At 38.6% G+C, this 23955-nt stretch overlaps 1 protein-coding gene across 9 annotated transcripts in view; it reads right to left on the reverse strand.

Moving 5' to 3' along the window:
* Positions 1-23955, reverse strand: part of LOC134529413 (TBC1 domain family member 4) — a 353166-nt gene that overhangs the window by 134601 nt on the left and 194610 nt on the right. The window contains exon 1 of one of the 9 annotated variants that reach the window (XM_063363461.1): positions 12275-12396. The exons of the other annotated variants lie outside the window; for them this stretch is intronic. Within the exon in view, the coding sequence (XP_063219531.1) occupies positions 12275-12361 (87 nt within the window). The 5' untranslated portion in view covers positions 12362-12396. Of the gene's footprint in view, positions 1-12274; positions 12397-23955 lie in introns of those variants that run through there. 9 annotated transcript variants of the gene reach the window in all.

Consider the following 23955-nt stretch of genomic DNA (forward strand, 5'->3'; position numbering starts at 1 on the left):
GCTAGCAATACGTCCAATAATTTAATACTTATAAATACCTTCACCATTTTGAAAATCGTCCGCCATGTTGAGAATCAGTAATTATTACACGATTTTAAAGGGAAAAGTTTAAAATTTATACCAAAATATTTAAATGATTTTATATTTTGACAGGTGACTTTTCACCTTGGCACTTGACCTTAAATATGACATTTTACCTTCAACCTTGATGTTTACATTTGACATAGACTTTGCCCTTGACCTTTAACCCGACAGTTGACCTTAAATTCGACATTTTACTTTGACCTTAACCTTTTACCTAGTCCATGACCATGAACGTTTAACCTCAGACACCATCTTGAATTTAACCATCTTGTAACCAAGAACTCCAATACCCGAATGTTACATTTTCGTTACGGCAGCCACATTTAAATTTGTAATGATAATCCGATTTTAAAGGGAACCAAATAAAATTTCATAGAAAAATTACTTCAATAAATTTCGATACGAAAATTAATAAAATAGTACTGCCTTTAAACCCGGCGAGGGCAACTGATTAAATATAGCGATCGATCCTTCCTCCACAGTAGCCACCGGCAGACTGACTTTCACCACTAATGCAAAAATAGATATAATGTCAGTCGGTATGACGTCATGGCGTCAATCTTGTAATAGTCTGCTAGAAATCGCTGCCAATAGGTATATCATTTTCGTATGGTAGAGAGCGCTACCACCATGTTAGTTAAATGTTTAACCACTAGAGTACAGAATTCATTTATTACTGTGCCGTTCGCTATCTTGAAATTTGACTGCCATCTTGAAAATGTTTAATATTCAAGCTATAAATTCGGAAAATTTAAAAAAAAAAATCATCTTAAAAATAGTCACTTAATGTAAGATCGATTCTATCGACTACTGTCCGCGGTTTAATACCAGGCAGTACAAAGTTAATTGAATTGACTAATTATATATTAAACAGTCCAACGTCCGGGACACAATAACAAAAAACAATCCATACTACATGAAAAAACAGGACAAACGAGTTAGCTCAAACAAGTGATAGTCACTCATGTAGTACGGACTACGTGTTCGTTACCTACCTGTCGAATATATATATATATATATATATATATATATATATATTGCTTCATGTAAATAATAAATTCCAATTCATGACAAGTTAAAAGTATTCACGTACGATTAGTCCAAATACCTAAGTTCAAGCTCGTTAACCACAAAGGTTTAAAAATATATATATATATTTACAAGCCAGAGGCCGCTCGGAGGAGAATCGTCTGCCAGCGCGCGGGGAGAGATTCGCAAGCTTGCAGGAGTGTCAGGTAACCATTGATCTGACCTCAAGATACGCGGCGTGCAGGCCCTGCATCCCTACCATGACGCTAACATGTATAAAACGTCGCTGAATTCATAATACGGTACACGCAAAGTACTTGTTGGAATCGCCTCAAAGTACAAAAAAACGGAACGGGAGTAGAAAACGAGCATACCAAAACAAACATTGGCGTCCCGAAAAATTGTGTAGGGTATATTCCTGAGTCTAACCCAGGCCATATGTCACAAAAAACACATCGCCACGAATAATAAGAAACAAAACATTTTCATAGAGGCCAAGTAAATTGAACCATGAGACCCTCTATTTCCTGTATTCGACGTACTTTTAAAAAAATCATGTTCAATATCAGACTTATAGTCCAGGCGTGTCTGAACCACGAAATCAATCTTGACCTGACTTCAGTCTTGACTACACACATTTAACGAAACGACAAACATTCAACAAAAGAAAATAACATATAATACACGCAATGAACACACAATACATACACAGGACACACAAAGAACACACAATACACACACTTCACACGCAATGAACATGCAATGAACGCACAATACACACACTTGACATGCAATGAACATGCAACACACACATTTCATATCAATTAACATGCAATGTAAACACCGAACATGCAATGCACACACAGGACACACAATGAACACTAAATAAACAAAACCGATATTCAATGAAAAAGCAATGCATACACTGAACATGCAATGCACCCACAATATATGGAATTGACACGCAATAGATACGCAATACACAAACTTGACATGCAATGAACACGCAATGTACACACCGAACACACAATGAGCATGCAATGCACAAACCGAACACACAATGGACATGCAATACACACTAGACAAACAATAGACACGCAATGAACACGCAATGGACACACAATACACTCACAGGACTGCAACAAACACGCAATACACACACAGGACACGCATTTAACAGAAAAAAATGTACATGTGCTAGAACATTCAAATCAGCTGGGATACGTTCTCGTCGCAGGAATACGTTTTCGCCACAGGGATATGATCTGGTCATAGGGATACGATCTCGTCGTAGGGGTACGATATTGTCAAATGGATACGTTCTCGCCACAGGGATACGAATTGGTCACATAGATACCATATTGTCACAAGGATACTTCTCGTCGCAGGGATACTTCTCGCCACAGGGATACCATCGATCGCAAGATGCGGTATGATGCAATGCCTCAAACAATATTTGGCTTAAAGATATTGGCTACAACAGCAAGTTTGTAAAATGCCTAGATGTAGGTAAAAAATAAATTGATACATTATAAGTATGAAACTAAAATACAGAAAATACAGTAACATGTCACTGGAAAAATGTTAACACTGCACCATTATGAAACAGTATGGAGTACTTTTAACAGTTTTTCAGTGAAATTTTACTGTTTCGCAGTAGCTTTCACAGGTTCATATTTTAAGTGTACTGTGCAGACCATTCGGTACTCTTCTTTTATATTCACTTCTCGAATGACAACTTTAGTTGGGCCAGACTGCTGACAACGCCCCTGCTGTGCTAGCAGTATGTACTGGGCAGTAATGGACACAGATTCGAATTTTGGGGAGTGGGGAATATGCAACTCCCAGTTAAAGATGAGTTACCTAGTAATTTTGAAAAAAAAGTAATAATAGCCCTATTCAAAAAACTAATTCAAACCACTTATGACGTCTTGAAAATTTCTTCATCAAAACTAAGGATTTAACTGTTTTTTGAAGACAACTTAAGTTTAACCAATTTACATACAGTAAATCTGTAAGGAGTAGCACAAAAAATGTACTGCATTCATGCATTAAAGAAACTGAACTGACATCACAGGTCAGCTATAGACGGGGTAGATTTTTTTGTCATAATTCCAACATTTTTTTAGAGACAATGGGGGAAGGCGATTGCTTGTTACCAAGTCATTGCTCATTATACGCCAACCGTTATCGAAAGAGGCATTTTAACATCTGAGTTTGCTTCAAGATTCGAAGCAACCACTTGTTTTCAAGTTTAACTCGCTAGTAATATTTTTTCTTTATCAACGAGCCAACAATGTGTTATTCTTGACAAATTTGATACACAGCTTAAATCTGACAATTTTTTTGACGCTGTGACTAAGTAAGACGAATACAGATTTAGGCCGGGTTTATAAACTACGCCAGACGCAAAAAGGCAACGCAAGCATTGGCCAACTTGTTGCGTTGTAACTAGCGTTTCCAACGTCCCTATTTAAAGAGAAGTGTACAAAATTAAAAATAAACACAGACGTTTTATGTTTAGAAGCCCAAGATGTTCTTTTTACAGTATTAAACTTGTTGAACTTGCATACAGTAAAAAAATTATCACTTTAGAATCATTTTTTGTGACCATGATAAACATGAATTATGAAAAAGAAACCCGGGCTAGAAATCTGTATTCTGTTGTTTTTCAATTTTAAGTTATAGGATTCGTGACGTCTTGCGACGCGCAGGGCGTTATAAACGAATTTAGTTTTCTTGCATTGGTTGCGTGTTGCGTTAATGCGTTGTTGCGGTCCTTGCATAGTTTATAAACACAGCCTTACTCCCATACCTTATTCTGGACTGGAACCCGGAATCCCTCAACCCGAAAGCCGGCATGCATCATACTGCGCTACGGAGATCGACGTAGCCTCTTGCATGATGGTAAATAACTAATATTGTAAGTTTTATAGCATGACGAGAAATTCAAGTAGGTTGTTAGGTTTGTGCCAAGTATTTTTAACGCAAACGGATAATTGGTGAGAACATTTCAGCTACCATTGTACATACAAGAAGCCATTTCGGGAACTGAGGCGAAAAAACCCGTTACGTTTAGCTTCAGAAAGTTTCGTCCGAAGCTATACTAAGTACGTAAACAACAGATACGTTTCTCCGACCTTGCACGCTACTTTCCTATATGTATCACCGCGCAGTTCCGTAAACACTTCCGTTAATTCGCGGATATTTTTAACGGCGCGGGCCGCGTCGCTCCAGAGCTGCGAGCGCTGCCGACCCGGTTTCGCCAGCCTCGGCCGACCCGACGAGATGTGCCAAAGAGCAAGAATAGTCACCACAGACCTCGGACAGCTCGCCGGCCCACTGCCGACCCGACATGGCCCTAGGGCCTAACGGTCGTAAATGGACAGCGCTATGTAAAAATATGGGTCAACCCAAGGACATAAAGAACTGAGAAAATTCAGCTCAAAGTTAAACACACAATGGCCGGTATTGTGGCAGTGTGTTTAATGTTTGGCCGCTAGATGGCACAGTAACATGACATGTCCGTTTAACAATATTTATTTAAATGTGCCATTTTACATACACAGCTATGTCAAGAACTCTTTTTTTTTTTACGTGGAAACATCTTAGCTCTCGGTATACAAAATTTCTTGTGTGGAGCGTGAAGACGGTCCGCCATCTTGGATTGTGAAGTCACGGCGGCCATGTTGGATTGTGACGTCATGGCGGCTATCTTGGATGAACTTTACCTTGACATTTGATTTTGACCTACAAACTTGTAAAACATTGGCCAAAAATAAGGCAAATTTTCCATTTTTTAGAAAAAAGTTATCCCGCAAAAAATATAAAAAATAAGAAAAATGAAAATTTCCCTATCAAAAGAAAAAACACGGAATTAAAAAAACTAAGACTCTTTGAAAAAACCAAAATCCCCCAAACCGCCTTAAATTCCCCATCGAGGTCATGTGTGGCATCTTTTCGTCTGCTGGAGACCAACACTTTGAATTGTGACGATATAATTGCAATATTCGTTACGGTCGCCATCTTGAAAATCCGTAAATATTAAGCCATAAAATCGGGGAAAAAATATATAAAAAGGGTCCGACATTTTGAAATTATGACGTCACGTCATCCATCTTGGAAATTAGTCATTATTTAGCAATAATTCACAATTTTTTAAATTAAATAAAAATTATTTAAAATACAATTTTTTTTTTTAAAATTAACTAAAAAACGCAATTACGTCCTGGAGGATGGAGTCCTCAGTTTCAACCCAGTGAGGAGAAAATACAATGGGCTACAGATCCTTTATACATAGAGGCAAACGACAGACTGACCTCCCACCACAAAAGCCAAGGAATATATTGGGTCAGCCAGTGTGACATCACGTCCGCCATATTCGATCCGACATATTGTTTTCGTCTTCTAAAGGGTGCTACCGCCAAGTTAACGAAATTTTTACCCGCTACAGCGCAGTAATTTTTTTATTACTCTGACATCCGCAAACGTATCGGGTGTCCTGGCCGTCATCTTGGAAATACGTTATTTTAATGCTAAACTTCGGAGAAATATCCAAAAATCATAAAAAATAACTTATTAAAATACTGATTGATTCGATCGATTGCTGTCCTGGATTCGATCCCTAGAAGATGCAAAAATTAAATTTTAGGAAAATCATTTATTTAAAAAAATAATGCAAAATCCTTTAAGTGGCTAAAATTCCTAGTCGACAAGCCTCCAGTAAGCCAAATATCACATATTGACCACCAAAATTAAAATTCGTAATATTTGACCTAAAAATTTGGAAAATAAAATCTAAATATCATTTTAAACAAACCCTTCATTAATATACTAATTTATTCGATCTATTCATGACCTCGTTTCGATCCCTTACGGATGAATAAAAGTTCATTTAATTAAAATTAATGTTAAAGTGACAGGTTCAAGAAATAAAACCACAAATTACAAATTAATTATGAAATTTCTACAAAATTAAAAAAAATTACAAACGTTTATAGTATTCTAGTCTTTTAAGAAGGCGAAGCGAAACCTTTACATGCCATGCATGACATGTGTTTTAAGGTCAGTTCTACATGAAAGTTAATTAACCAGGCAAATCCAGATGTTGGCTAGACAAGTGGCCAATTAAATCCAGTTAATGACCAGTCACATTCAGATGAGGGCTAGACACCTACAATCAATGGCCATGTACATTATTCGGTTGGCCAGGCATATCCATTCAGCGACCAGACACGTCCAGTTGTAGGCTAGAGACGTCCAGTTTGTGGTTAGGCACTTCCAGTTTGTGGTCAAGCTATCATTATCAGTCGGTCGCCAGGCACATTCAGTCGGTGTCCAGGCACATCCAGTCAGTAGCCAAGGGGTATTTTTCGTCGATACTCGGCAAACGTTTCAAATAGTTAATGTACAAAACCATGCGCATAGGCCAAGCGTCTCCGAACCAAGAGGTATTATTCGTCGATCCACGTTCTACATTTTAACAGGCCATGTTCAATGTCAGGCGTATATACCAGTCGTCTCCTAACCACGAGGCTAATCATATCCTGAGTACATACTAATCGATGCTCATTCGTAGTCAAAAAGGAAGCACATTCTAAAAAGAAAGCACATTCGTCAAAAAGGAAGCACTTTAAAAAAGAAGCACATTTAAAAAAAAGGACACACATTTGTACAAAGATTCAACTTGGTAGAATACGATCTCATAACAGAGATATAATCTCATTACAGGGATACGATCACGACACAGGGATACGATCACATCACAGGGAAACGATCTCATCACAGTGATACGATCTCATTAGAGGGATATGATCTCATCAGAGGGATGCGATCTCATCGCAGGGATACAATCTCATCACAGCGATACGATCTCATCACAGGGATACGATCTCATTAGAAAGATATGATCTCATCAGAGGGATGCGATCTCATCGCAGGGATACAATCTCATCACAGCGATACGATCACATCACAGGTATAGAATCTTATAAGTATGATATGATCGGTCGCAAGATGCAGTAGGGTACAATGTATCCAACTGTATTTGGCTCCAACAATCTTTGACACCATCAGTCTTTGGCTCCAAAGCTCCAAAGCTCTAATTATTTCAATGTTCCAAAACTCCAATTGCTCTAATGCTCCTACTTTTCCAAGTGCTCCAAAGCTCCAATTTCTCCAAGTGCTCTAAAGCTCCAATTTCTCCAAGTGCTCTAAAGCTCCAAAGCCCCGATTGCGCTAACTACTCCAATGCTTCAAAACTCCATTTAGCAGCGAGAGTTAATTTATCTCATAGAATAAACGTGTCGCAAGTGTTCCTATTCCTGCGAACAGATGTCGCCACATATTATGTATAAGTAAATATTATTTAATTTTTATGTGGTGTGCGGGATACTCATTCATGATCGCAAAGGAAGGATGGCTGCGCTACAAGCCAAGGAGAAAGAAGTTCGTATTGCATGATAGTGTTTCTCAGTTGTTTTAAGACATAGTAATCGGCTGAGTGATAAATTTTTTATTAGATGATTTGTACAGGCAGCCGCTCTTTTATGTGGGATGTGGAATGCTTACTCACAATCGTAATAGGAGGGCTTCGCTAGACCTCAAGAAGAAAGTTCTTCTTGCATTATAGCGTTTCTCAGCTGTCAAAGCATAGTAATTGTCTGTAAATGAATATTTTTGGTCTGAAGTTTACCTGATAAAAATATTGTAAGTGCTCATTTATTAACAAGAATTTAGCAATTAATACGAAACTCTGAATATAATTGCTTGACTCATTACGAAAAAAATTATATACTGGGAATTTTGTCTCAGGAATATCCAGATACACTCGGAGAATATAAGCAGAATTATCACCATGAATAACCAGGAGCACACGGAGAAAACCAACATAATTCTCAAAAAAAATTACCAGAAGCATTTTGAGAAACGAACAAAATATTGAAAGGAACAATCAGGAGCAGACAGAAAAAAAAAAGAAGTAAATATTGACAGGAATAATCAGGAGCACACGGAGACAACCAATAAAATATAGACAGGAATAATCAGAAGCATAAAGAGGAAACAAAAAAAAATTATGCAAAAAATAATCAGGAGCATAGGAGAAAACTAATGCACGTTTTTTTCCTGAATCAAAATCAGTGAAAATATTAAAAAAAAATAAAAAATAACATATGAATTCTGTCTTGTGGTAGAACTCTATTTACAAGCTGAGAAAAGTTGTTCTATATTTTTTATTATTTTTATTATTCACCGATCTTGATTAAGGAAAAAGTGCGTTAGTTTACTCCGTGCGTTCCTGATTATTCCTGTCATTATTTTGTTGGTTTTCCAGGTATGCTTCTGATTATTCCTGTCAATATTTTAGTTGTTTTTTCTCCAAGTGCTCCAGATTATTCCTGTCAATATTTTGTTGGTTTCTCCAAGCGTTTCTGGTCATTCCTAGCGAGACTTCGGTTGGTTTTTTAAATGTACTCCTGGTTATTCCTGGCAATAATTCTACTGATATTCTCCCAGTGTTTCTAGTTATTCCTGAGAAAACAATCCCAGTACGTAATTTGTTTCGTTATGAGTCAAGCAATTTTATTCAGAGTTTCGTATAAACTGCTTAATTCCTGTTACTAAATCAGCACTAACAATATATTTATCAGGTGGACTTCATAAAAAATATTCATTTACAGACGATTACAATGCCTTGAGACAGCTGAGAAACGATTTAATGCAAGCAGTAGTTCCTTCTCCTTGATATATAGCGTAACCCTCATATTGCGATTGTAAGCATTTCAATCCCATATGAAAGAGCGACTGCCTAATTCTTTGATACGTTACCTCTAAAACGTAATAAAGTCAGTTCAATCACTATTTCTTAAAGACGTAATTATATCATATTATATTATTTAAGTTTACAAAATATATTCCAGAGTAGTTTTATTATGACAAATTTTTATTGGAAACACCAATAGTGTTGGTACCTCTCCCGATATTCACAAACGCGAAAATACACGGGTGCATGCTGTCACACGCTATAGCATAAAATAAGAACGCTATTCCCCAGCATTCAACAGTAGTATTATCACTTAAGTCGGCAGCAGGCCATATTCCTCACAATAGGGCAAATATTTTTTATTCCTGTTTATTTTATTTAAATTTTTTTAGTTAAAATTTAATTTTTTTACAGATGGCGGTCGGTAATCAAGGTTGAAGTCAAGACCTTAGATGGGGTCTTTTGAGGATATAAGGCCTTACTTTGAGGACTACAGGTTCTCTCTAAAGAATATTGCCCCTCTCTAAGGAATATTACCTCTCTCTAAGGAATAGAACCATTTTTCTTAATTAAAAAAAACAAGCATTTGTGTTCTACAGTTGTTGGGAAAATTTATTTCAAAATATTAGTAAAGGCAGTATGTTAGAGTGGGTGAAACAAGATGACCTGTCACCACACCTGCAAATTTAACTGTGTGACAAGACGCGTCGCCTATGGCCCCTATGTCAGCGAGTTAGTTTCAATAGAAATGTAATTTTCTTTAATACACGTTTTCAATTTTTTTCTTTCATTTTACTCATATCCCCCCCCCCCCCCAAAAGCTAACCGAAAAAAAAAATCCTGCACTCGCCACTGATGTATACCCATTATCGTATTCTGTGCAGGTCACTAATGTTTACAATTTGTGGCATTACAATCACTTACAGTTGGTGGAAACAATGTCATGCGTGTTTGTTTACAAAAAGGACTACAACAAACACATGTATCTGTTAATATTAAGTAGTAGTTTGAAACACATGTTTAATTGCATTAATAATATCATGTTACACTTTTACTGCATTGAAATTGTGTCACTTAAATTGTTACGAGATTTCATATCCCCAACAACGCGCTGATTGCGTCGCCGTGACACATGTTTCTAACGATTCCATGGGAAAATATGGTCGAGCAATTATGGGGCTCTTTTTTTATGCACGTCTCATCATGGCCCAATATGGGAGATCTATTTCTGGAGACACATCTAGGTCATCTTCAACGCGACTCCGATCAAAGTCCAAAAAAATTATAGTCATGACAGTCCAGGTGATACATCATAACTAGAGACCTGCAAAATTCGCGGATTCATTCGGTGATAGGCTAGAATTCAAACACATATACCTCTTAGATAATTTTGCTATTGGCTTACTGTTCATCTGGACGAATCTCAAACAGTTATAAACCCTCAACCAAAGAAGGATCGAATCACAGACAAACCAGCTGAGACGACTTACAAGTCGGCAGCCAATGAACATGCGTTATTTGCCCGAGTGTACAGGGGTATGTGCAGTCTATCCTGAAGGTCATCGAAACCGCGAATTTTGCAGGTCTCTAATCATAACATATTCCGTCGCTAACTTCATGGAACTGTAAAATACTTTAATTACAAGAAATTTACAGCGCTGTAGATTTCCCGCTTAAAACAGACTATTGACAGTACAATGTAAAAAATGTGTTCTTTTATTGATTCTATCTACTGATGTAAATCAAAATAGAAGTTTGATTCTTAAACTAACAAGTGGCGACATTAAAAAAAATCGATATCTTGGTGCATAACACCATAGCATTTAAGTTAAGTAATTAATAACAATGTCCACCCAAAATTATTAACATGTGAAAAAATATATATGATTTTTACTTCATAACGTCTCACATCACATCACGAACTCTTTGCCAAATTTTTGGTCTCAGGATATAGACTGTACAAAATAAATGTTCGTATTTCAGCTGGCAACGTTGTGGCGTCACACGCTGCTCGACGAACTGTAACGCAAAAGACTAAACCGTGTACCAGTATTTTTTTTTCCCCTCCACGATAAACACTGACGCTTAGCAACCAAAATGTAGCGTTATCATTCCTTGAGATAAAAATAGTCATCAAACAATAGACTTTTTCACCAAGGTTTCTATAAAAATAGAAGGTTGGCGAGGGTGATTCTCGAAAACGTAATATTTATTCAGTGTTTCGCTTCTCGTCGACAAAAAGGTAATGCATGTGAGAGAAGCAGTTACAGCGTGGCCCCTGGACATTGGCTCAGTGGCTAGGACTCCTGGCTCATGTGGAGATAAACTTGCCGGGTGCCGGCCTGGGTGGCTGCAGTTTTATCACGACAAAATAAGGTGGAAACATCTTTACGACTTATGGTCTAAAGTGCTTCCCAAGGCTGATATCGTCTTTTAAGTTGGCGCTGAACAACGCTTAATAATAGAGAAATAATTTAAGATCGAATACTGAGCGTTTGAATAATGTTTAACTGAACAAAAGCCTACAACTTGAGCACAATTTGTCGCTTCGTAAAATGATTTCATTTAATTGGGAGAGTATAAAACGGCACAAAAAAATGTGCAGGAAAAAAAAGACGCTACCCCTAAATATTTCGTAGAAATAATTTTGCTCGTCTAACAAAATTGACATTGGTTGTAGAACTGTATTCAATTAAACTTAATCCTGACGCTTAGTGTTGTATCATTTATTATTTTCTCTTATTTAAAATTTAAATGATATTTAGTCCCAACTTCGAAGACGTATACCTGCCCCGGGAAGCACTTAAGACCATAAGACGTGTAGATGTTTTCAACTTATGTTTTCGTGATTAACCTGCAGCCGAAGTTTATCGGTCAAATTCGGACTTAACCTGTATATCTTATAAAGTTTTATCTGTCCGCTGGCCTGATTCATACTCATGTGGAGTTTCTGTTTTTTAGACGAATAAAATTTCCAATGGGGTAAAAAGTGTAGCTAAACTCATAATTACACAAGGCGATGCACCTACGGGATCACATATGTCATTAAAAGTGCTCAGTACATGTTTTCAAGACAAAAAAAAATCATAAATGTTCGCGGGTGTTTTTATGTAACAATAACCACGAATTGCGGCAGCAAATTAATTCGGAAACATTCACAAACAAATATCGCAGAAACTGCGAGCGATGTATCGTATCGAGTGTTAACCACAAGGAACTTCTTAAGATTTTTCGTACACGGGCTCGTGCAGTAATTCTGAGAGGAGCTTTCATTGTAAATCAAACACAGTAACTTTATAATCAGTAAAAAATGTGCAACTAGCTATTTCACTGGCTGGTGAATCAGTGGGGTGAACCACAGCGGAGTGGCCGGGCAGCGGGGTCGCGAAGGCGACTCACCGTCCTCGAGCTCCTGACGCCCGAGGCGTCGCTGTGGCTGGCGAACCGCCGCGCCGCGCTCATGTCGCTGCTCATGTCGCCGCTCATGTCGCCGCGCAGGCGTCCAGCACCGCCGCGCACCGCGCACTGGCTCGGCGCGCGACGGCGGCGCGCGACGGCGCGCGACAATGGTACGCTTCCGACCGAGCGCGGCGCGGCGCGGCATTCCTTCAGCGACCCCCTGCCACTCACTGGCTTTCCGTACGCAACATTAGGAGCTTCCCTAATTTTGAAATTTTCTAAATTAAATAAAATAAATCAAGCCCTCAAAATTACCATAGCTGGCATTGTTAAAAATAAAAACATTTCTTGCATAGGTCATTTTATAGTGCGCACGACTATGCACTAAAACGGTACGTGAAAAAAAAACGCTTAGTGTCTGGGTGGATGCAGAACTGGAGCATGACTTATTTCCCTCAAAATTACTGTCGGTGGGGAATTTTTATGACTTTTCCCAGATTTAAAATAAATTCCATGTATTTAGCTGACGACCAATTACCACTTCCATGACTTTTCCATGTATTTCCAGAATGTTTATACCCTATATAAATATACATTTTTTGCCTGTTTGATATGTTGCAAAAATATTTACAACGCCATTTGACACACAAAAATTGAAAAAAAAAATGAAATACTGGCGATACCATTGAAGGATTCCGTAATAAGTATACGTAAATATAAATTTCCCACTGTCCATCAACGCACGGCATGCACTGCTCGATAGTGGCACACGTACCGTAATATAGGGACGCGCAGCGAACCCTGCGTCGCACGTTACGTGGCGAGCGCAAGAGGCCAGTCCGCCAGGCTCTAAATATAGCCGCGGGCCTCGGCCAACACGAGCCCAAAGCAGACGGAGATGAAACTATTGTTTTGTTTACTTATTTTTGGGCTGAACGTCATTGGAGGCGGTAAAACACGCCTCAGATATTGCGACAGTTGGGCCAGCCCACAGGTGTACCCCATGTAGATAGAACTCGCTAAAATCATATTCCTTTTATACTTTTTATTATTCCGCAGAAACTGCTTCCCTGTGGTTAGCAAGATCTGTTTTCGTCGTCAAGCGAGTTAGTGATACATTCAGACTACTTTGGAAAGTCCTCAAATCATCATATTTTTGTGCATTCGATATTTCAGTCGTCGCGAAACCGAGAATCCAAGGCCTCCAATGCGCTGGTCAAATGGGAATCAGGTACTCTAGTAATACATTTTTCATACTGTTTACTTTTTGGCTAAGAAGCGAAATTTATTTTCGGATATCAGCATCGTGAGATTTGAGAACAGTATGCAGTTCGGTAGCACGACTGCTACGACCGAATTTTTAAATGCTATAACTCATGTTTAATGACAAACTGATCAAAACATTGTCTGTACCTGCCTTTATATACAGGCAAGTCCTTGACTATAAATAGGAATCTGTACTCGTTTTTCCAGCAGAAGGAGCACATGTCTTTGAATTCCTGAAATGATATGTCAGTGTTTACGTGATCGTCATAATCATGAAATAAATTAAGTTCATCCATGCGAAAAATTACTATCACTTTGGCATTGATTCGAAGTCCTATGCTTCGGAATTCGACAAAACATCTGGCACAAGTAAATGCAGCCTACTCTGACATGTATTCCCATGGAAAAGTATTATTGTATTATTCCTTGCTTCTTGCACATGACATTGTCGAAAACAAACACATGATTGGCTATTGCTTCGTTTGGAGACACCAAATCTTCATTGTCATTAAGTGGGTAATACATAAGGCCATTAACCGATCGTAGAACCGTAGCTTGAAGGTGTTACTTTGGTTGTTGCAGAGACTTGGAATAGAGGTACACATTTTCGAACCTAAGGCCATTTGGTTCTTCCAGCAAACTCGGTAGAATGCATGTTTTGCCGCAGTTGGACGGGCCTGCCATAAAGGTAATAACGAGCCATGTCGTGATTCGCGCGCACTTAATTCATTATCCTATGTTTTACGCACAGGCAAACCAACTTCTGCTTGACGACTTGCATTGTACTGCCGAAATTGTATAAAAGCAAACACATTTGTACTTTTAGCTCAGTTGTATGTAATGACTCGAAGAGGTAAGAACTAAAAACACATCGGTGCAGGAGTCGTAAACACTTCATGCATCAGAGTTGCAGGCAATCCATTTCCCGCCTCTGAATTTAGATGGTGAATTGTGATAGATTATCAAACGTATAATGCCAAATCGAATATCGACGAAGATAACTGCCAGATCTATCTGCATCCTGAAAAGTGATGGGACAGCTCAATATATATAGTTACCTGTTGGCTCTTACGAATTTGACGATATTGTAAATTACATCACAAACAATTTACACAGGATGTAGAATTTCAGTGGTGTGGAATTTCAAACACCCAAAAAAAGAATTCTAATGTGCAGTGCATGTGTAGACTTTACAAAATCTGGGACCATAGGCACATTGCTACGATTCGAACCAAAGGTGTATGATGCAGGCAAAACGTACGAAACTACATGAGCAGTAAACTCAATAGAAAATGAAACAACATGTTACACGAAGTTTACAGCAATGGTCCCACCAGGATATAAACTGGTTGAAGTGCCGCAAAGTATAATTTACTTTCCAGTCGTTGTGAAGAGCGCACACAAAGTTGTCGTCAAAATCGCTGACCAGCGAAGACGCTTGGTGATTTTTCTAAACAAAGAAATTACACTTCGTCTGCACTTGAAGCGATGGGCATAAAGTTTGTAACACCGAGCAGTTCTAAAAGAAATCGCATTGGTATGAAAAAGCGCAATTCTCTACCAGATATCGGCAGTGTAAAGTTTCTTCTTAGTATAGAATAAGTGCCAAAAAAATATGGCAGATGAAATCCTCAATTTAAAAGACCAGACATTTTTGATGACGGCATTACGAAAGTGGAACTGCGCGAGTATTAGCCTTTCCTGTTCGTGCCATAATCTCTACCTTCAGAAGTATACATTGCTGTACAGCACCAAGATATCTGTTCTTTACTTTCGCAGTCATTTCTACATATAATAGGCACGCAGACAAAAGCAGATGGCACGCATCCGACAACGACGACAATATCCTGCAACAGTAGACTATTCTTCACATAATCGAGCGCATTACATGGTGTCGCGGTAGACCAGACGAGAAATACATATAGGCATAACATCTGTTATGAAAAATTACCTTTCTCTCATGCCAAACGAACTGTCTGCTGAAAAGATGGCCGATTGGGCTCTCGAGGATGAATGTTAGCTCCCTGTTTATGCCGAAGGAAAATTCAAATTTTGTGTTCCTCTGTCCATGCTTCTTGGATTCGCTGAGGACTGCAAGCATATTATTATTAATTCGAAACAAGAGCTCGTACTGCTTCTAGCCAACACCCACATTAATGAAATTGTCGCTGCTGCAGAAAACCCACAGGATATCTCACTAACACTACAGTCTATGGAGTGGATGCTGGCTCACATCCAAGTGAGAACAACTGAACATATCAAGATGCTGAAGAACATAGAAAATGGCAAGAAAATTGAAGTACCATCCCGATCGTGGTGCCTGGAAACGTATAATTTATTGCCTCAAAGACAGCATATCAATTGGATAGTAAATTCTAGCTCACTACATAAAAACAAAGATGCATCATCGTCTGGCTTCCGACTGGACGACAGCTCAATGCAGGAGTAAGCCGCTCCATGTTCGATTACTGTAAAATACATAATGTAAAAATATTTTTAAACAGCGAAAGCTACCCGTACATGGACATGAACATGGACTTTGAAAATGGAAGATTTCTTTTCGCATATGAAATGTATGGCCAAGTTTCAGCAAACATACTATGGTCGTGGACAGTAACAGATACTGGATCTCTAAAGTTTCAAGAACGAGGTTCCGTTAATGTTGTTTGACGTTTCCAAATAGAATGATCATATAAAATTCAAACATCATCGACTGTAAGATCAAGATATCGACAAGCAGAAATATTCCATCATACACCTATGCTTTTTGTCTGATACTTAATGATCAGCTTGCATCGTACAATTAACGAGACAAGCTTGTTAAAATGATCTGTAATAAATACTGTTTCATTTGCGATATTAATTTAGTTACGACCGAGCATTGCTAACATCAAGATGTACTGCGACCTGCAAGGTTTCCAGAGCCAAAATGGCTTCATACTCAAGGAGATTGTCGTTACCTACGAGGACAAAGGCAAAACTCGAACCCGCATCTTCCGGCCTCCATATCCCTGGAAATTATTGGACAAAAAAAGTTATCGCTCAAACGAATGACTATGCAAATACTACCATGGCCTGAAGTGGGACGAAGTTAAAATTCAGTACCACCAAGTAAAAAATACTATAGATTATTTGCTACTGCAGAATCCACGTGGCATCATGTATGACGCCAGACCTGAGCAGAAGAAATAGCTGAGTAGGTTGTGTAAAGCAACAGCTGAAATTGTCGATCTGCAAGCTGACTAAGGTTGTCCCCTGCCCCCTGCACAAGCTTGTGGCGTGCAGCCACATGACAAGCTTGTACGAGTGTGTGGCCTGTACAAACTCGCAACTAATGCGGAAATGGTTTTCTGAGTTTCGAATAGACTTGTCTGAGTCTGCATATATAAAAGGTGTTCAACAGCTTGAACTTTCAGTTGACGTCCGACCTGCCAGAATATGATTTCATTTCATCCTGCCAACATGTACGTGAGCGTAAACCTAGCTTCAGCAGTGTTGAGTACAGCTACTAGGATGCCGGATATCTGTGCACATATATGGAAACCTGTGATGGAGGTGCTCAGCACTGGCGGTTTTCACATTTTCCTGTGTCCTACGAACCAACTCAGCAGCTACTAGATTTCTACTAACCTGGAAACTGTGCCGTCTATCACATGAGACCACACACGATCCTTCCAGCCAGCATCAAAGTAGTCACTTCATCTGTCTGCATGTGTAACACCAAAGTTGGACTTGTTGCAACATGTTGCTGCTTACAGTATTTATACACAGACGCCCAAACGACATGCGTTTTGTCGTAGTTCAGTCAGTGTTCCTGTCCCAACAAGCACCGAGGCAAAGTCAAGTCACATTCGTGGTTGCAGACTTCGTCGTCCATGTCTTACCGAAACAGTCGTCGCCGAAGATGTCGAGTGGGATACCTGTGTTCATGGCCGAGACCGGCGAACCAGTTGCAACCGGAATCGACGAACCAATTGGAACCGGAGTCAACGAGACAGCACCCACATCCGATGTGGCAGTCCGTGCAGCATTAAATACTTTGCTTACGAAAATGCTTAATCCCATAACCTAAAATGCATTTGTGTATTTTAAAATTAAATGTCAAAATTTAACTTAATGTGTTTCTCTTTCTGAAGTTTTAAAGTAGATGCATTTTAACCTAAAAAAATAATAAATAAAGAATGTAGTTGTTGATCTGACTCATGTAGTATACCAGTAACCACAGGTATTTAAGCAAATTCCAAACGACGGGGCCCTCAGTCCTTCTCTGACCACGGTGCAGTGTGGATCGGTTCTCTTCAGTAAGTTTCGTAAGATTATGTTACTGTTCCAATGTCGGTTTTAAATGGCAATTTACCATCAAAGCAAAGAAAGACCTCGATGGCAGCATCGTCGATGGCGTCGGAGATCTTGATGGCAGCGATGCCAAAAACAGCACAGATCCCGATTGCATCTGTGATAACAGCTGCTGAGGGGAAATCAGCAGGTGCTGTTCCTTCTCTTAGAGTTTCATCAGCAACCTCAGAGACTTCAATGGACGACGGACGTTTATTGCATCTGTGCAAATACTTTGATGCATCATTCACTAAACCATCAAATGCCCATCGGCATGAAAGAAGTGGATGTCCAAACAATGCACAAATAATACTGTTTCAGTGCAGCAAATACAATAAACTAATTTCACGACTAGATAGCTTAAACCAGTATTATGAAATCTGAACAGGTTCTGTTAAGTGCAAGCAAGAACCTATTTAAAAATACTGTGGCGAAAATTTTATGCTATCACAGCATTCTATACATTATGTAAACTGGAACTGTCCAATGAACGTGTCGTTACGCTTGTCACAATGCGAATGTTGTGGTGTGTTATACCGATGCCCTGACTATTTGGCAGTCCAGTCAACGTACTGTAAATATACAAACTGAAATTTGATTGGTTACAAAGTGTCACAAGACTGTTGCATATAAATATATAGCTAGCTTGCCTTGGGTGTGACTCTTAGTTCTTTACTTGTAGAATAGTGAGGACAGTTACTCAACACTGTTACTCGGACTTGAAAGTTGAAGACCTCGATGGCATCATTAGCATCTTTAAATGTGGGCTCGATGACATCTGTACCAATGACATCGGTGACCTTGATGGCCACTACGACGAATGTGACACTGATGCCGTTGGCATCGGCGATGAATACCACGACGGTGACGACGCAGATCATTTTGGCAGCGGCATCAGCAGTTGCACCTACTGTTCCAGCAGAGCAGGAGATTTTAAATTTCCTCAGTGTCTTCAGAAGCAGAAAATCAATAACCAAGGAGGCTGCAACTGACGGTGTTCCATCACCTGACTGTACGTACTGTGACAACATGGAAAACTTGAAGATTCGCAATTACAAAATACTCAATTGTAATAAAAAAAATACTCTGAGCGCATTAATTATCAGTGCAACATGTGTTGTAGTCCGTTTATATTATACAGAATATTAAAAATACACATCGGTAATTGTGAGAGACTCGTTGTGCATTCATCAGAATCAAGCTGTATCTTCTGTGGCAAGTCATTTGCATGCATAAAACCTGCAAGGAATCATAAAATATATCACTGTATTTAAACGAAACTGAGAACTCTGTGATGTGTGAAAAATGTGATAGTAAACTGTCATGTGGAACTGTCCTGAAAATACATGTAAAGACATATAAAGGACTTGATTCTTACTCTAAGAAGACTGTAGAAATCGAGAAACGCTAGTAATTTGTTTTTTGTACTTGTGGTAGTGTAGAAATTAAGAAATAAAGTTTTTGTTTGTAAAAGAACTTGAGGTGTTTTATTTCTAAAATATGTCACTTTTATGGTATTTTTAATTATTTACTTTTTTTGCATTGACCATGGATCGTAGCATGGACAGATCTCCATCGATTTAATCAGTAAATAAATGAGTGATTTTTTTATGATTACTGGACATTTTTCAAAATTTATAGTTTAATAATTACAAATTTCCAAGATGGCAGTTAATATATGTCATCAAAGGCTTACAGGAAGCTGGTAGTAGAGGAATTTAAGCCTCTTTAAAGATTTTCCAGCATATTTATTGAAATTAATATTTTTTTCATAAAATTATTTTTTTTGTGTTGTTCAAGTATCGAACCACCAACAGGAATCAATCGAATCAATTAGAATGTATATTGTTTTATGAATTTTGGAATTTTTCCGGAATTTATAACTAAATAATACCAGATTTTCAATATAGCGGACATGGCGTCAAATTGGCGGACGCCACAACAATAAATGATAACTGCACTCTAGCGGGTAAAAATTAAACTAATATGATGGTAGCGCACTCAAGCAGACGAAAATAAGATGGACGTGACATCATACTAGCTGCGATATATATACATTAGCATTAGTGGTAGAAGGACAATCTGTTGGTGGCTTCCGTGGAGAAAGGATCCATCGCCATTTTTTTGGCCCTTACTGGGTTCGAACCGAGGACTACATGATTTAAGGGCCTTATTAAATTCAAATTTTATTCAAATTTTATAATTATTTTTTTATAAATTTTCTACTAAAATCCGATAGTAATTACGGATTTCAAAAATGTCGTCCGTAACGAAAGTTGCATCAGTGACGTCATAATTCAAAATGGCTGCCATGACATTCTAATAGTCGAAGTCATGACCTCGGCGGATTAGGGCGGCTTGTAGATGCTAACTTTAAACCTTTTTGCGGACTTTTAAAGATACTGGCATTTTTTAGGACTGAAACGAGATTCTTTCTGTCATAACGGGTATTTTTCCCTCGAAATAAGGACATTTTATTTTTCTGATTTTTTGAGATTTGTGGTCAGAATTTTTTTTTTACAAAAAACTGGAAAATTTGGTGGATTTTGGGCCAATGTTGACAAATCTTGAGTCATTTTTGGCCATTTTTTAGCAAATTTTCAAGGTAAAGGTCAAGTTCAAACAAAATGGCCGCCATTGTGTCACAAGCCAATGTGGCGGTACGCTGCTCAGCTCCTCACCTGGTACCCTGTTCCCGGATCAGCTTCACATACTACTGAGCACCAAACCTCCCAATATTTAGGGTGTCCTTTATGCAAGACGCAGACCATCAGATGGGCGACAAGTAGCTTCAAGCGATCGGTATCCATGCAGTGAGCATGCATGGCCAACCCCGCGGGGTTTCCAGACCCTGGGAGCGCATTAACTCAGAACCGCCCCTCAATTTAAGTTACAATCTAAAATTTTCAAACAACAGTTGTAAATATCTACATAAGCGGTAAACAAGTTCGCCGTAAAAAAAAAAAAAAAAAAAAACTGAGAAAGAACAGACCATGTGTGTTGCTGCAAAGTTCTGTAGGCCAGATTGTGTGATACGTTCAGCATTTAAGGATCAGTTTCACACGACATATTTATTTTTTTATTTTGTCATTACTTTCAATTAACGGCTTTCTCTAAAATTATAACTCGATACCTCCCTTGCATTTGTTGTTCTGTCACTAATATTTTTAACTTATGTTCACTTATCGACGGTAAAAAAATGTTGAAAATATTTGAGACAAAACAAGAACAAAAAACATAAACTTTATGCTTCATTATATTTCTTTAATTTGTAAAATTGTGTGCGGTAAACATACAGCCACATAAAATAAAAACAAAACAAGGGGGACGCGGAAAGGGAAGCCAACCTAAGAGAACATATATAAGCTCTTCGCCAAATATTTGAAACAATATAAATCCAACAGAGATGGTTTTACGTCACATGGTTATGCACAGAAAGGACTACTAACCACTTGGGTACATACTCAGTGCTCAAAAATGTTAAGTCAAGGGTCCGAATCAGTAGTTATTCTCGTGTAACACGACCACCGAGGAACTATTTCAATAGACTCGAACAATGCATTGAACTGTATTTTATCCGGCCGTCTATGGTTTAGCGCGTTCTGTCATACGGAACCAATCGAGCGGCTTGCGTTAAGATATTTTAGGGTGGATTCCAGCTGTTGACCTTACTACGCTGCTAGGGTTTTTAAGTTCACCCAGAGTTTATCGATTCTGTTGGTTTTCATTTCAGTGCAGTGTTTACTGTTCTCTGGCGGGTTACATTTCCCTTTTCATAAATGGTATTCTCGTTGAAGCTATATTGACGTTCGATAATCCGGCAAAATCGGCAATCCGACATAGCCGTGGCCAGGTGCGTGACGGATCGGATCGGTAAACGATCACCCACAATACCAATATAAATGTGCTCTCCCAAATTTGCAACAAAAGCCACTTCCTGCAGATTGACATGCCAACTCATGAAACGTGCGAATAATTCGTTTCGTTGTTGAAATCTTTTTGCAATCACAAACAAAAAAAAATGTCTGCGTGTACAACTAACATCAAAATTATTTACACCGACGGTTATTTAAACTCTGAACAAGCAAAACACCTAGCTTTATTACTCAAACCTTAAAATTTTCAAATAATCCACAAGCTGAGGTTTGCACCTTAAATGTCTCCAATAAAGTACTTTTTTTTTTCTTTCATGAAAGGTTTAAATAGTAAAATATCATTCCTTACATGTATATTGATAACTACACTTAAAAGGCTTTATAAAACTGATAGAATAAGAAAATAGTTCCCAAGTTTTATTTACACAGTAAAGGGCCCATCTCCCACCCTGAAACGTTTACACCCCAACAACCACAGTAAACGGAAGCCAATTTTGAAACTAGATATATGTAACGGTTTATCTCGTATTTTTGCCTGCACTAATTGCGCTGTGGTCACTTACTAAGAGTAATTTTATAAGTTTACACAGCTGGAAAAAAAAAAGTGCGTGGAGTCCACGCGCGACAGAAGTTAAACTTATTGCTAATTAGTTGTAGATAAAGATAAATTGCTAATATTTTTTTAATAGAACAAGAGATTAATATACATTAAAAACAATTATTTCTTTCAAATACTCCCTAAAGTCGGGGTGGAGTCAGGCGCAGGCGGGTCCCTACTGCCGTGACCTCCCTATCCATGCAGCATGGCAGGGTTCAACCTGATCGGCATGCCACCACGCGGAGCCCGCTCAAGGCTGCTCCAGCGACCACTGACCGCGCCAACAGCCCCGGAGTGGGGATAGCGCGCCGTTCACCCCCAAGAAAAAACCATGCACATTACCGTGCGCAAGTGCGCGAGAGCGGAAGAGCACAAGAGACCAAGAGAACAAGAGCGCGAGAACGCAAGTATGCTGCGTCATTTCTACCTTTCCCTGCCGTGTCCTCTATCGGTTCCCCCACCACGCACATTCTCCCGGTTTTCCCACCGCATACATTTACCATTATGCAATCTGAATTTTAGGAATTCTCGACAATTGTTACCGCCTGAGCAAAGAAGATTCACTTCAAAAATAAATTCCTACAAATGTACTTATGTAGCTTCATTCTCGAAACATTTTTCTTTCTCAAATTAATCTGGAATCAGCAAAACCAAAAAATGCAACAAGTCCGTCAGGCAAAGCCAGTCCATAATAGACTGTTTCCGAACTCGCGCCAGGTGTATGCTTACACGTGCTTGCCTCCGGAAGGGAAGTCACAAGGGCTGTCCAAACTGGAACTGAAGTACTCACGTATGAAAGTAAACGAACGTGTGTACTATTCTCATATTTCAGTGTAAAATAAACCTCTTTACTTTGTACAAAAAAGTGTTATTATTTTTAAATAATGGCTTTATCTATACTAATATTATAAAGCTAAAGAGTTTGTTTGTTTGTTTGAAAGCGCTAATCTCAGGAACCACTGGTCCGATTTGAACAATTCTTTCAGTGTTGGATAGTACATTTATCGAGGAAGGCTATAGGCTATATTATATTATCAATAACATTAGGGATCCTTACTAAAAGTCCAATTTAGAATCAAATGCGTTGGAGGGGGTTAGATACAACATGCAGTACACGTACGAAGTGTGTGTTGACAATGCCGCAGGCGCTATAGTCGCCGCACGGTAAGTTCGTACTTTTGGGAAGAACTGTTGAAAAATGGAACTAATAATATTTGGTTTACTATTGTGCAATTTGTTTGACAAATAAATAAACAAAATAAGACGACATAATTTATCAAGCTATTACGTTTCCGTACATGTGTATGAATACTGAAATAATTTGTATTTGTTAATTTTATATGTAAGTTTTTAAACACGCGTGGCAACGATATTTATCGGTATGTTGGCTACACACTTGAAGAAATAGTTCCTTAGTATGTAATTTTGAACAGCTGAAATAACGATAAATATTGCTTAAAATGTTTCACATATGTTTACTTCCAGATCCTGGAGTAATATTGTTTAATATATACGAAAGTTAAGTTATTTTGTTTACAGATGACGTTGCAAGCTGTTGCGGATGAATCACCTACGTAACTGTGTGTCGGCCCGAGCCATGTTGAACG

This window comes from Bacillus rossius, chromosome 2 (genome assembly GCF_032445375.1).
Source record: "Bacillus rossius redtenbacheri isolate Brsri chromosome 2, Brsri_v3, whole genome shotgun sequence".
NCBI classification, from domain to species: domain Eukaryota; kingdom Metazoa; phylum Arthropoda; class Insecta; order Phasmatodea; family Bacillidae; genus Bacillus; species Bacillus rossius.